The following is a 14,360-nucleotide window of genomic DNA, read 5'->3' as shown; positions in this document are numbered from 1 at the left end:
GCTAACATTCTAACTGTAAATATCCTAAGCTTATACGATTTATTTATTATGACACATCAACTGTTGTACGTATAAAATACAGTTGACTAATTTACAGTTGACATTGCGTACAATTGTTATGTATAATAGATACAGCATTCTTAATATTAATGTCACAGACTATAATATGTTACCATGCAATATTAATTTATTAAATATAATTGTAAAATTACATTGGAATTTTAACGCGCAAACATTATACAAATAAGACAAGGCCAAATACACTATAGCCGTAATAAAATATATACAAAACTTTATACGAAGTCACAATTTAATTAACGTAAATGCTTAATTTTCTCTTGTTATACCAACTACAAGAACTCTTTTGCTTCTTAACCTCTTAGTATTCAATGGGCGAAAACATAGAGACGAAAGATGGTGAACAGTATCCCTTGTTAAAAATGGACAGCGGAGGAGGCGACAACATAAATCGTACACCGCAGCTACCACCAAGTGTTATTACTTCAGGGTGCCACATAACTCGTACTCCTAAACAATCATGGATGGATCGGTGGCCTGGTTAGTCAACATAAACTTGAAATTTTGTTTAGTAATGAAATTTAATAACAACAATGTGTTTATCCAATTGTTTTCAACAATTCTTTCTAATAGATCTTTTCAAACATTGGTGGTATTAGCTCGGGACTTCTGCGGAATCCGCAGAAGAACCAAAGTCACAGATGTAGCTTAAAGAATTGTTTATCTGGAGAGGCGATGGGTGTGGCCGTTGGCGCCGACAATTTCTTGTGTGGCTACCACGAGCCGACAAACGCGACGTCGGCATGTCTCCCATAAGGTGGATCGACGATATAGTAAAGGTCATAGGAAGTCACTTGAAGTGAGCAGCTCATGATCGCTCATCGTGACGATGTTTGGGAGCGGCTTATGCCTCCCAGTGTACATCTATTGGCTGACATGATGAATGTTAACCTTACATATGACAATGCATTGCCTAATATTTTGGTGTAAATAATGAGCAACACTACACTTCGCAAGCTCTACTGTGACCCGAGATGGTAATGGATTGTCATATATATGACATTGTTATTGTGAAGATTTGAATAATCTTTTATAAAAGAGATATAATACCATCAACAGCGTTGGCATAAACCTTTCAAATATCTTACAAAATATGCGAGAGCTCCCGTTTGTAATCCTCGATAACCATTCAAATAAATTGGGTGAAGCGGGAAATTTTGTGAAATACTTTTATATTACAACGAACTTTAAATATTCATTCTTTTCAGAATTTTTTTCGGCGTGCTGGATAACTTTCATACTGATCGGAATATCTTTTCTTGCTTTTTACACCCTGGGCATGAATGCATACCGAAGACAACCCATTATAATTAAATGCAATGCGTCTAAACAAGCCAATACTGTCCACTACCATCACATAGTGCCACGAGGAAGTTATGTGCCTTTCATACTTTATTCTGATTATATATCAAGCGTAGCAAATCAATATCCCTCACTTTCTATAAATGTTGTATTTCTAATGGATGATTCCACTCAAAATGCCATTCATGGATCAAGACATACTAGGTTGTTTAATAAACTGATACAACCTTCTATTAATCTACTCGACTCCATTTTCGACCAAAATAATAAAAAGGAAATAAGGAATATACAGAAAAAGTACTTGAATGTTAATATTACTGTCATGCCTTTGAGCAAGTATATGGCATTAACACCTCATCGTTATAAATGGAAAACAATCCCTGCATATTACTTAAACTTTTACATAAGGTTATTTACAGTGTGGCAATATGGCGGTATTGCTATGGATCTTACTACATTTAATAACATTTTTAACATAAACCAATATCCTGATAGAAGAATTTCTGCAATATTAAAACAACACAATGATGGTCTTGAAAATGAAAAATACGTCAATGCATTGAAGAAAATTAATCAAGAGGACCAAAATGAAATATTCACTATGTTTTTCTTGTTGATACATCACGTTTTAAATGAAACCTGTTCATTCTTCAATAGGACATTGTGGTATAACAATGAAGTAAATCCTGATTCAACCCTTAATAATCCTTTGTTTCTATCACAAAGAAGTAAACACGATAGTCATGATATGTATGCAAAAGGTGAATCGGACCTATACGGAAGAATTATACAAAATATACAGGAGAACAAAGGATCAAAAACACCTGTTAAATCTATGTTCAATGCCTCTGATTACCTTAATAATTTATCTTCCTCTAATCATAGTAAAAATTTTACACGCAGTTTAGAAGTAACAGATTTTAAAAATGAATCTGAAATAATGAATGGAACATTTAATATTGTGAACTCTGTTTCTGATAATGTTACAAAGCAACCAATTATTATAGGCTTCGATAACATTTTTAATTATTCTAGTGTTCAGGGCGAGATTTCTCCAAATATTTTCTTCTATGACGTATCTATATTAACCGATAATATTCCATTTCTATCCGAACCGATTAATTTCGTAAAACCAATTAATCAAGGTGAATTTCAGGAAGGAGGTATGCCTGAAAACATTAACCTGGTAGACCATCCTCCAATAAATTTACCTATTCTCAGTATCAGCACAGATGGAACCTTCATAGCGGCACCTTCAAGACACCATCCGATGCTAGCCTATTTAATTTCATTCGCTTCACAAAAAGTTAGTCCTATTTTTGCAATCAATAGAGCTATGATGACTCAGTGTTCTGGAATAATGAAAAACGAAATGCATTGTGATAATATTTACGTTCTGTGAATTTTGAGAATGCCCTTTTATTTTGTAGTATGTACTTGTCTAAGTTTATTAAAGATTGTCCGTTTGTCTTTTAACTCAAAATTGTTTTTCTGTATTTAAAATATATGAAGACACAATAAAGGTGTATTAAAAATTATTTTGTTTTTTTTTTTTATACAAACCTAACATAGATCTCTGTAGCATGATACAGAACATTTGTTTAATATTAATGGTGCGTCGGCTGTATACAACTGCTGATAGATTCGTTGACATTAATAGGTTTATTGACAATCTTTCTGTTCAATAACCCGGCTTGATATTAAATAGCTTAAGTATGCAATTTTGTTGCACTTTTTTATATTTTTATTTTTAATAACAGATAAATATTGCTATCATAATTGCCCCCCTCCCGATATATTTTCAAAATAATCGATTAACAGCAATCAGCGATCTTAGCGAGATCTAATAGGAAAATAGTGTACTGTAATGCTATTACAAAATATTGTAGCGTGTGAAATTTAAACCCTTAATGATGGACGATGGCAAAATATTTTTATCTACCAGCAATGCCTTTTAAATATGAAAATAGTGAATAGTTGCAATTGTCAAATTTACTGTCACTTAATTGTTGCAATAAAATATAACCTCTAAAATAACAATGTAAACACAGAATTGTTTAAGATAATAAATAATGAAGATACCTTTTAATTTATTACTAGGACCATTATTAAAGCCGCATATGAAGTATTTTCATGCGTTTTGCCAGTACCCAACTTTTTACATAAGCCTACCTTATACTTATTTTTACGGAACAATTGGATTTGTGTAATATCTGTTATTATAAAATTAAACGTGTTTATGACACAATTTAATTAAATCTACTTTTCTTTTAGTTTGTCAATGCTTGTCACCTAATACAAAATTTTGGCAAAGTTTCTGAAAATACGCATGACACAGACGCTAAAGCCGTTAGAGATAGACTAATTCGTCATGATCTTAAAATTATTGCTGCTTCGATGGGAATAGTACAACATCTTTGTCTTTTAGTTGGATGTTTTACCGTAAGAATATTTTTTACTAATATATATATAATAAGTTGAACACTGTATTTAATTTTTACAATATAACATTAACAAATATTACTAATGTTCTGAAGTGGAGACCACGGACAAGTAAGCTCGACGTAGGGCGTGCGCCCAAAGATAGAAATCACCTTGTTAATAACGTCCGAAAACGCTGGGCAAAATACTGCTTCCAACTGGTCTTATTGAAAATATCAGATAGAGACCTATATTCATGGCTGAAATCATGATGATGATGAAATAAAATTAACGAATTCAGAGTATGATATTTGGGATTAATATTTTAATATATCCTATATAAATTTAACATATACCAACATAATAACGTTTGAACCCTAAATTGAAACGATTTTATATATTCATTTGATACATCAAATTTCCATAACGGCAAACTTACAAAGCAGGGCAATTGCTAATGTTTTCACCTGACACATACTACAATTAATACTGGTTAATATTATTATCTAATGATGAGTTTACTGCTTTAGAAAAGGCGTTCAAGTACTCCGAGATTCTGCCATGCGCATTAGCTACGCGTTAAATGCGTTTTTTATTATATCGCGGCTCCTGTCTTTTCCGTTTGGAAAGAATAACATAGAATAACGTTTTAGCCGTGTGTGCTCCGCGGTTCATATTATCCTATTCAGAAACTATTGTACATTGAAACAGCGTCTAAATAATACTGGGCAGCGATCATATTTCGGCTTCATCTTCATTCTAAACTCCTTTTTCGCAAGTCCGTTCGCTCGCTTGTTTCCCAGCATCCTCGCGTGAGACTGTATCTAGAAATGCTGGGTTTAGATTCCTTTAATTTTTTTGCATCTTGCGCTGACCTGGGGTCACTTTATATTGGAGACAGAAAAAAGGCCTTACGAAAAGTATAGCATCCTTTTAATCCGATAAATTAATTTTAGCTCTCAAGCTTGTTATGGTAAAGGGGTGTAACATAGTGCTTTCATTACTCTGCCATCTCAAACTCAGTAATACTATAAATGCAAACTGGCAAGCTGCAATTTATGTTATATATATATATATATTAAAAACCGCGTGTTTCCTTCTTTATATATTAACATCTTTATCCAACAAATAAAATGTAAGTCATCGATTTACACAAATCAGCAATCCGTTGTTTAAACAACGTTCTAACAGTATAATATATAAGATATATAGATATATGTATATATATACACATGTGTTATTTATTTATAAGACGTTACCGCCTATTTAAGTATGTATTTATTAGCAATTAGTTATAACGTACATATAACATTTTGTGTTTTGTATCATTTTTTTTATTACACACCTGTGTACTTGGTACCTCTGCACCAGTCTAGGTTGACAGATGCAGAGGTATGAGATGGTAGATAATGCCTATAAGACTTAATGCCTTTGCACCTAGTCTAAAAACAGTAAATAAATCTTTCTAAACATAATGTTAAACCTTTTATTAAAATAATCAGTTTTCATTTTAGAAAAATCCAGCATTATTTCTGCCACATATGATTGCTCACCTGGTGATGGTCGTAGCCAAAACGCTAGGCGCTGTTCTCTTACTTACCAAAATTAATTTAAAATCGATTATTCGATTACGACAAATAATCACGGCGCTGGCATTGATGACGTTTAATTGGTGTCAAGAATTTTGCGTTTTTACTCAATATCTGTGTATTTGCGATTTGTAAATTGTCATCATTGTATATAGTATAAAATATTTTTAATAAAGGTGTTAAATCTCTTAACCTGTATTTTCTTTTTGGGGAAAAAGATAGGTCACACCGGCGAAATCCCCTTTACAATGTGTTTGGTCATCGGTGACATAGCTTTTGGGGTTATAGCGTAATATAATAATGTTCGTCGTTAACAAATCGCAATAATTTTGTCCCCCGCGACATATTGTTTTTTTTAGATCATAATACTTGGTAATTGCTCTAATTTAACCATATCTACAAAATAAATGATAAATACGTAATTAGCAATTTTAATAATAACGTCTTTAACATAAAATACTGATAATTTTTTCAGTGTTTCCTTTAGCTTATTAGATTTGTATAAAATATAATTAGTAAAAGTACATTATTTTATTACTCATCTGGAGATCTCTACAAACAAAAAACGATGTATAATTTTGTTTTTGAAAATCTTATAATAACATAACTCTTATTATCACAGTAAGTAATAATAGATGGAAATGAAAGAAAAAACGGCAATAATATTTAATAACTTTTATTCTAGTAAAAATATTAGTAATACTTCAATATATGTAGTAATATATCAATATGGTTCACTGAGTAAACCTTATCAGTGAACCGATAAGGTTTACTCTTCAACACCAGACACCGGCGATGTAATAATCCATTCACTAACCAACTGGTCTCTTCGGTAACGAGACCGGATCCGCATATCACACAGGATGCCGGACCCCGGTTAAACTAGAGAGAAGCGTTGCTGAGATTGATTTCCCCCTCTTCTTCTCCCAGCGCTAACGTTTTCCGTTGTGGTGGTAATGTTATTAGCCAGGTATTGGCAACCGACCAGATCGAGCTTTGGCCCACTTAGGCGGCTCGAGCCGTGGTTCCTTCGGATGCCCTCATGCTTCGCTTCCTTAAAGAGGTCTTAGGCTCTTCTTCCATGCTCTACCGCCTCAAACCGGCGGAATTTACAAAAGCCTCTTAGGCAGCAGTGAAAGTCCAGTCCAAAAAAACATATACTATGTTAATAATATTGTATATGGTAAAATAAAATAACAGTCTATGAACTAATGAACTCGTATAGCCATATTACGATTCTTCTTCTTTCAGCTGATAGACGCTCACGGCAAGTCATAGGCATCTCCCAAAGATCGCCACGATGACTCGTCTTGTGGCTCGCACTCAGCGACTTTCCACGACCCTTGATTATGACATCGGTCCATCTGGTAAGGAAACCTACTTACGCCGCGTCTACCGGCGTATAAATACTATTACTACTAAGTAACCTAAATCTATTTTACTAGATGCTTAATTTTTACTTTTAAAGGTTTATAATCATGTAATGCCACAAAAGGGAATTTATTTCTCTGGCTAATATTTTTTTATGTAAATTTATCTTTAATAACATAAACAATAGTGTGTAATATTGAGTTATTTTTTAAAACTGTGATCACTTTAATTTTTCTGAGAGACATTGTAACTCAAGTGAATTTATACACGATAAATATATTTATCATTGGATTCTTATACTCAATTTCTTTTAAAACAGTTTGAATTAATGGCGGGCAATAACTTACATTGAATATTAAAAATAAAAACTTTTTACAAAGATGTCGGTTAGCAAATGAGTCTGAATACATTTAGACGCCGCCCCGGGATGGAATTTAAAAAGGGAATGCTAAATCGTTTTGTCAGTCAGATACATGTCGTTCGGTACAAGCATTCAACGATAATGGTACGCAACGGCTTAACTCGATTATACCATTCAACAATATTATAGAATGGAAGACAAAATTTTTTTAAAACTATGAAACCGCTCCGTCATTCTTGGCAACAGTATGGAGAACGACAGCTTTGCACTTTTTGATAAATTGAAATTGAAACATAGTCTAAACGACAAAAAAAAGGTACGTATATGAGTCATTTTGAATTATTTACAATCTAACACATTATTTGAGCAGTTGGCAGATCGAGAGGCCTGATACTTGCGATGGAAACAATGTTATATAATTCACACTTTATGCATTAATTATATAGCAATTCCACGGCTCACAAACAATATTCCAGAGGATGGTCAGCAGCTTCCTCTGCGTATCATAATACCACACTGCTATCGGCAACACGTCTACCAAGCGTGTAGATTATGGTATATCCCCCATAGATATCTTTGTGGAAGGCCTGTGCCCTTCAGTGGGTTTCTATTGGCTTAAATGACGACTAATTGTTTTAGGTACAGTGCATTTATGGTTCCTCAGTACTTTGAAAACAGAAAATATTTTTTTAAATTACTTAGCTCAAATAACATCAAATAACTTTTGCATTTAATAATATGACATGCTGTTTAGTTGGCGGATGTTTTACCAGTATTCACAAAAACTGCGAAATAATTTAGAATTTTTAAGAGAATGGTTAAAATGTACTTTGTTGCCCGATGATAATTTTTTCTCTTTGACAAGTTTTTGGATAATGATCCGACGGGATTTATTTTTGATTTTCTCGCGGTTCAGGTAGTTTATAATTTTTGTAAAATTTTAATTTTCGTCACTCCAATCTATTTGTTCGTATTTATACTTATATCTACTTTTATGCATGTATTTGTTTTATTGGGTATAGAATATACATATGTATTTATTATATTGTAAAATTATTTTGGTAAACACGGTGTAGGTAGACCCGTAAATAGACGGACCAATGGCAGTCATGGTCGTGGGAGCTCGCTGGTTGCGAGGGTCGGGGGGGGGGGAGGCCTATCCCTGGTAGTGGACGTCTATCGGCTTAAATGATGATGATTATGGAACTATTTTATACAATGTACACACTGTATATTTAAACATAATATGGTTGTCTGTAAGAAATTGCCTTTATTTTTACCGTTTCTTCTGATATAAATGTACAATAAAAAGAATGAATAAATAAATGAAAATATATTAATACTTTATTAACAGTGTTATAGAGACAGTGAAGAAACATCCGAAGGTGTTCGAACGAAATTACGAGCGCTTATGGTAGCACTCTTTGGAATATCAATGTCAGTGTGTGCGATCGCATCGCAGCCTGTTGAGCTTGAATTGGAAGACGATGAAGTAGCTCAAAGGTTAAATAATGTAAGCTTTGCGAGACGGTACGTTGCTTCGATCGACTTATAAATAACAGGTTGTCAAATATCTCCCTTCCGCTTTTTTGCTCTTTATTCAATGCCTTATAAAAAGTGTTACAATGATCGGATTTAGTTCAAATATGCGCCGTTTTGTTCGATAATTTGTTTCCATCTAGACGGCAACTTCATAATACCTCCCTCGTAGAAGCCCCCCTCCTTATTTGCGAAGAACTCGAACAGCCACTTTTCACAAACCTCTTTTGAGTTCAACTTTACACCACCAAGGGCGTTCGCCATGGACAGGAACAGGTGGTAATCACTTGGCGCTATGTCCGGGCTATATGGTGGATGTGATAAAACCTCCCATCCGAGCTCCCGTAGTTTCTGACGAGTCATTAACGAAGTGTGTGGTCTGGCGTTGTCCTGGTGGAACACTACACCCTTCCTGTTGGCCAATTCTGGACGCTTCTGGTCGATCGCCTGCTTCAAGCGGTCCAGCTGTTCGCAGTAGATGGTAGAATTAAGCGTCTGGCCATATAGGAGCAGCTCATAGTGGATGATTCCCTTCCAATCCCACCAAACTCACAGCAAAACCTTCCTGACCGTCAATCCCGGCTTGGTCACTGTTTGGGACGATTCACCGGCCTTCGACCACGACCGTTTTCGCTTGATATTGTCGTATGTGATCCATTTTTCGTCGCCAGTCACCATCCGCTTCAAGAATGGGTCGAGTTCGTTCCGTTTCAGCAGCATATCGCAGGCGTTGATTCGGTCCAGAAGGTTTTTTTGCGTCAAATCATGCGGCACCCAAACATCAAGCTTTTTTTTGTATCCAGCCTTCTGCATATGGTTTAAAATGGTTTGGTGACTAACTCCCATCTCCTGGGCGATGTCACGAGATGCCACATGCCGGTCTAACTCGATGTAGTCCATGATTTGATCGGTATTTGTCGTCACAGGTCTTCCGCCGGCTGGCTTATCCATGGTGTCGTTTTCGCCGGCTCTGAATCGTCGAAACCATTCCTCCGTGGTTCGAAGTGATAGAGTAATATCCCCCAAAACACCATTAATCTCACGGAACGTTTCTCTAGCGGATTTGCCTTTAACGAAGGAAAACTTTAAAATAGCGCGAATTTCGGCGTTAGTGAACTCCATGTTTACACGTCTATAACTGTTGAACGCAATATCCAAACTAATCATGCATAGCGTCGTTTTGTAGGTTATGTCAAGACCTTTCAAATTATGTATAGTATTGCCAGATACGAGCTCTGTAGCGCTTTGTACATAGCCGCGAAATTCAAAAGACAAAAAGGCGGAAGGGAGATATTTGACAACCTATTATAAACAATATTTTACAAATTATCTATACAAGTAAGCCTTCTCGCAGCTGATATCCATAGTAAGAATTTCCAGTAGTTTTCCGTTAGCCGGGCGTAAATGTAATTTTACCTAAATTGCCCAAACCTGGACGCTGTAATTATTTATCGAAACTCATTACTAATTTTAAATTCATTCGTTAAGATATTTTTAACAATTGTAAAATATATTGTATTGTACTAAACGTTAAATAGCGTCCGATTTTCATTTACGCACATTTTAAACTATTTTGCGCTTGCGCCCGGTTAATGGAAAAATGTCGAAATTATATTTAAGCGACATAGCCCAACAGATTGGCAAGTAGAAATGGCATTGAGCAGTCACGTAGCACGCAGAATTGATGGACGCCGTGGCCTTAAAATTTTGGAAAGGATACCACTGACCGGCAAGCGCAGTACACTTGTGGGATCGTAGTTCTATGATTACGGCCACTTGCAACCAGTCTTATTAAAAACCTCTAGGAAACTCTTATGTCCGGCAGTGAATAAAATTGTTACGTTACAATAACCACCACATCCTAAATTAATTACACAAGAACTATTTAGCTGCTGTAAATAGCTGTTTAAACATTATGAGAGTAAGTTTATATCTACTTTTAAAAATTTTTATTTTTTCAGAATCACCAAACCTACTATCCGTCTAATAATTGGTTACGGGACTCGTAGTGCTATTGTTACAGCTTTAACATCGCTTTTATTACTTCTTGCAGTGATGTCTAAGGTAAAGACTGTTCTTCTTGTTATTTTCGCCGATAGACGCTCACTGCAAGGTATAGACCTCCTCCAAACATCGCCACGATGACTGGTCTTGCGCTGCCCGCATCTAGTGAAATCCCGCTACCTTTAATATGTCGTCAGTTTACCTTATGGCCCACGGTCGCCATTCGATAATGTTTCGGCTGCTGCCCTTGATTGCTCGAGCCGCGTGCTTCGCCCACTGCCATTTCAGTTCTGAGAGTTGTTTGTATTTAAATACAGGTTGATTGGAAATAGGGTAGTAAGAGCTTAAAAGGGTAAATTTGGTGACAAATAGGCATTCACCTTAAAATATTTTACACCTAATTTCAATCACCATGTATAAAATGATCACTGAAATGTGTTACATTAATCAATTTTTTATGTAGAAGAATTTTAATATGTAGAAATCCGAACTTTGAAAATCTTTTTTTTACTATACATACTATTTTTTTTAATTATTGATTTTTGGACAGGATGTAGCATTCGTTAATTGATAGCAAATGTTGGCGACTGACCGAGTCATTTAAAAACTCTTAATATTTTTGTTTTTTTTTTTTAATACTTTTTATGTTAACAGTTTGTGTCGCTATGCAGTTTTACTGGTTCGATTGTTCTGTCGGTCTATTCTTACATATTACTTTACTGTTACCTAATTTTGTAAAATTATAATTATATAACCACCATCGTTTTCATTTATTTTTACAATCCGTTCATACAGTCCACACGCTCGTCAACATTTTTGGCTCGAGGTTTACCATTTTAAAGCTTTTACACCTATTTTCAATCACCTGCATGCACAATACAAATACAACTCGATCATATCATTCTTCCACACACTCCTAATAAAATCTGTCTTGTAGTCTATGGCTAAGGATAACTAGGTTAAAATATCTTGATCATTGAATATTTGGTATCTTTCCCCCTCAAAAGTTTTATTTTTGTACTTATTATTAAACTTTGAAATCTTGTGTTTAGAAGTCGTGGTGGCAACGAGGCGCCCGTTGGTTGGCAGCACCGGCCTTAATGGTGGCTGCTTTGGAGGCAGCCTCGGACGCGAGTGATGCATTGTTATTCACTGTATTACGTAGCTCGGAACCTCCTACCAAAATTTTGTCACAAATATTTGGAGCTTGTGGACTAGTTACAGTTGAAATATTAGTTTGGTGGGTGATCAAGCTTATTGATTTATATAGTTTTTAATAGAAATATACAAAAATTTAAATGTTTATAACGAGGTTAGGCATATCTCAATTAAGTTTATTAAATTATTATATTTCAAAGACAAGTTGAAATTATTGTCACAAATAATAATAAACACTTAAATTGTAAATACTAAAAGAGGTATGGATGATATGAGTAGAGGTAGCTCTTAGCAGTATGGGTCCGAGACTTGCGATATAGGACAACCACTACTTACAAATAAGTTTGCAGTCCTGCGCAGGGTAAGTCCTAGCAAGGGTAGCAGCGTTCTCTGCTTACCATAATACCATTCTGCGATCTCCAAATCCCTTGTCAAGCTTGGTCACGATATATCCCTCGAGATATCTCTGGAAGAGGTCTATGTCTTAAGTAAGCGTCTATGGGACGAAACGACGTCTACAAATCTTAACTACGATTTTAAATGGACCAGTTATTAAAGAATTTATATTCTTTTTTGTCCTCACTTGCTCTTTTGTTAAAGTGGCATTTGCAGGTTCTGAGAATGCAAAAGGGCAGGCCGTATAACCAAAAACCTTTCAAAATAGCGGAGCTTGGGAAGCCTTGGCTCGGGCCGCAACATACTCAAATTTCTCGGGATTGGCAAAAATAAAATAATACCATTTTTCCAAATTTACTAAGGTATTATTACGATTTAGTTTGCATATCACCGGATCGGTTTTCAAGTTGTTAAGGAAAATGTGAAACCAATTAAGCTAACTGCATTTAAAATTAATACTAAGTAGTTATGGAGTTTTGTTCATATAATCATTATTTTTTGTCTACAGGTATTTCATTGCAAAGTTTTTTGAATTCAATTCGAGAGTCCGACAGGAGAGAAGGTATCAAAAAATAAAAGAAAGCTAACTTGCTTTCAAAGATCAGCGGCATACCAAAATATAACCATGAACTAATAATAATAAAATATTTACACAACTTTTTTTTATTATCACCTTAACATTAATTAAGTTAGGTTATTGTAAGTCAGTATTGGTGATGAATTTGACTTACTTTTAAATTATTGAAAAATTTTATAGAATGCTTTTGGAGCTGTTTTCAAGAGAATAATTTAGTTGTTTATTTAATAAGTTTTGTTTTCACTTTTCCTTTTTAATATAAACGTTATGAATATGATATATAAGCTGATATGAAACTAAATTATTGTGCTTATATATTAATATATCTATTTACGTTGTACTCTAAAATAATTGTCAATACAACAAAAAACAAACTTCGCTTGCGCGCGTATAACAGAAAAGGATTAAATCCATAACAGTTACTTCAAAGCACAATGTGTTCAACGCTATTATACAGTAAAGCGCCTCTCGTCCACGGAGACTAGTCCGCATCGATAGTCGCTAACAGTGGCCTTACAGTCGCTGATAGCGAAGAGCAGTCTTTACACCATGGATGCACAGACCGCGGTCCGCCGGTCGAATACTGGTGGACCGCCGACAGCAAAAATAATATTCTCGTACATTCGAGAAATATTGAATTCAAAACGACCAAGTTATAATCAATTCTTTATTGTCTTTAATTACCTATACTTCTGGCGGCAGACCCGCCATCAGTTCATGATTTGCTCGAGTGGCTCCTAGTCTTTATAAGTCTGTGCAATCATGCTTTACACCTATGATCAAGAGCTTTGTAAGGACCTTTCAACGCCACTTAACGGTCTATCGGAAATCTACAGGAACACCATGTCTACCAGAGGACCTCCTATAAATGCTGAAATGATGATAGTGCCAGTCACGTCAACAGAAAATTTAAAGTTTCCCATTTTCCAAAAAATAAAACGCATTTTAGTTTAAAGCCTTTATTTATAATAAATCAAAAACCTTACAAGATAAAAGCTTCTATGTAGGCACATAACTATATTTAGTCAAATAGGTTTTTTTACATATATATATTATCAAAACAATGTTTTGGAATGAAGTGCACAGTACGCAATGTCCACTTGTGGGCATCCTATGGCCAAAATGAAGGTGATCTGTGCCAATGACAACGACACAAAATTAAATTTGTCTCACTTTTCAATAAATATAACGCATTTTATTTTAAAGCCTTTATTTACAAATAAATAAAATTAAAAAACCCTTACCGACAAAAGCTTTTAAGAAGGCACTTAATTACTATATTTGGTCCAATACGTTCTTGGTTTCGTTCGTTCTTTCACGTATAAGTATAATCAAAACAACGTTTTGGAATCAAAGCTATGTAAGCTTTGATTCATTAATTTGGTTTCCATAACATGTATTTACATAAAATTTAAATATCAATGTAATAATAATAATTCATAATAAATTGGACATAATTCAGGGCGTTTTGTTGAAACTAAACGGCATTTGAATACTTATCTTTGAACATGTTAATTTGTTTGTATAAAAAGGAAACTACAGTACCTGGCGATAAATAGTCCGA

General features: G+C 34.7%; 3 protein-coding genes across 3 annotated transcripts; all 3 read left to right on the top strand.

Moving 5' to 3' along the window:
• Positions 1-389: 389 nt before the first annotated feature.
• On the top strand, positions 390-2,837 carry LOC137932429 (uncharacterized). Its single transcript, XM_068776043.1, has 2 exons — positions 390-558; positions 1,287-2,837. Exons 1-2 carry the CDS (start codon positions 390-392, stop codon positions 2,780-2,782), a joined length of 1,665 nt encoding a protein of 554 aa, XP_068632144.1. The 3' UTR covers positions 2,783-2,837.
• A 615-nt stretch (positions 2,838-3,452) lies between these two features.
• LOC137932029 (uncharacterized) lies at positions 3,453-5,525 on the top strand. The gene is made up of 3 exons (XM_068775581.1): positions 3,453-3,584; positions 3,655-3,822; positions 5,316-5,525. The coding sequence occupies exons 1-3, from the start codon at positions 3,453-3,455 to the stop codon at positions 5,523-5,525; spliced, it is 510 nt and encodes a 169-aa protein (XP_068631682.1).
• A 1,844-nt stretch (positions 5,526-7,369) lies between these two features.
• LOC137932289 (uncharacterized) lies at positions 7,370-12,844 on the top strand. Its single transcript, XM_068775895.1, has 5 exons — positions 7,370-7,438; positions 8,477-8,652; positions 10,623-10,725; positions 11,718-11,905; positions 12,728-12,844. The coding sequence occupies exons 1-5, from the start codon at positions 7,370-7,372 to the stop codon at positions 12,804-12,806; spliced, it is 615 nt and encodes a 204-aa protein (XP_068631996.1). The 3' UTR covers positions 12,807-12,844.
• The last annotated feature ends 1,516 nt before the right edge of the window (positions 12,845-14,360 follow it).

Source organism: Battus philenor, unplaced genomic scaffold, assembly GCF_028537555.1.
Source record: "Battus philenor isolate CCGP_79_NKW_IND1 unplaced genomic scaffold, ilBatPhil1.0.hap1 SCAF_9, whole genome shotgun sequence".
NCBI classification, from domain to species: Eukaryota; Metazoa; Arthropoda; class Insecta; order Lepidoptera; family Papilionidae; genus Battus; species Battus philenor.
The sequence above is the reverse complement of the archived record's forward strand: the minus strand, read 5'-3'. Positions and strand labels throughout refer to the sequence as shown.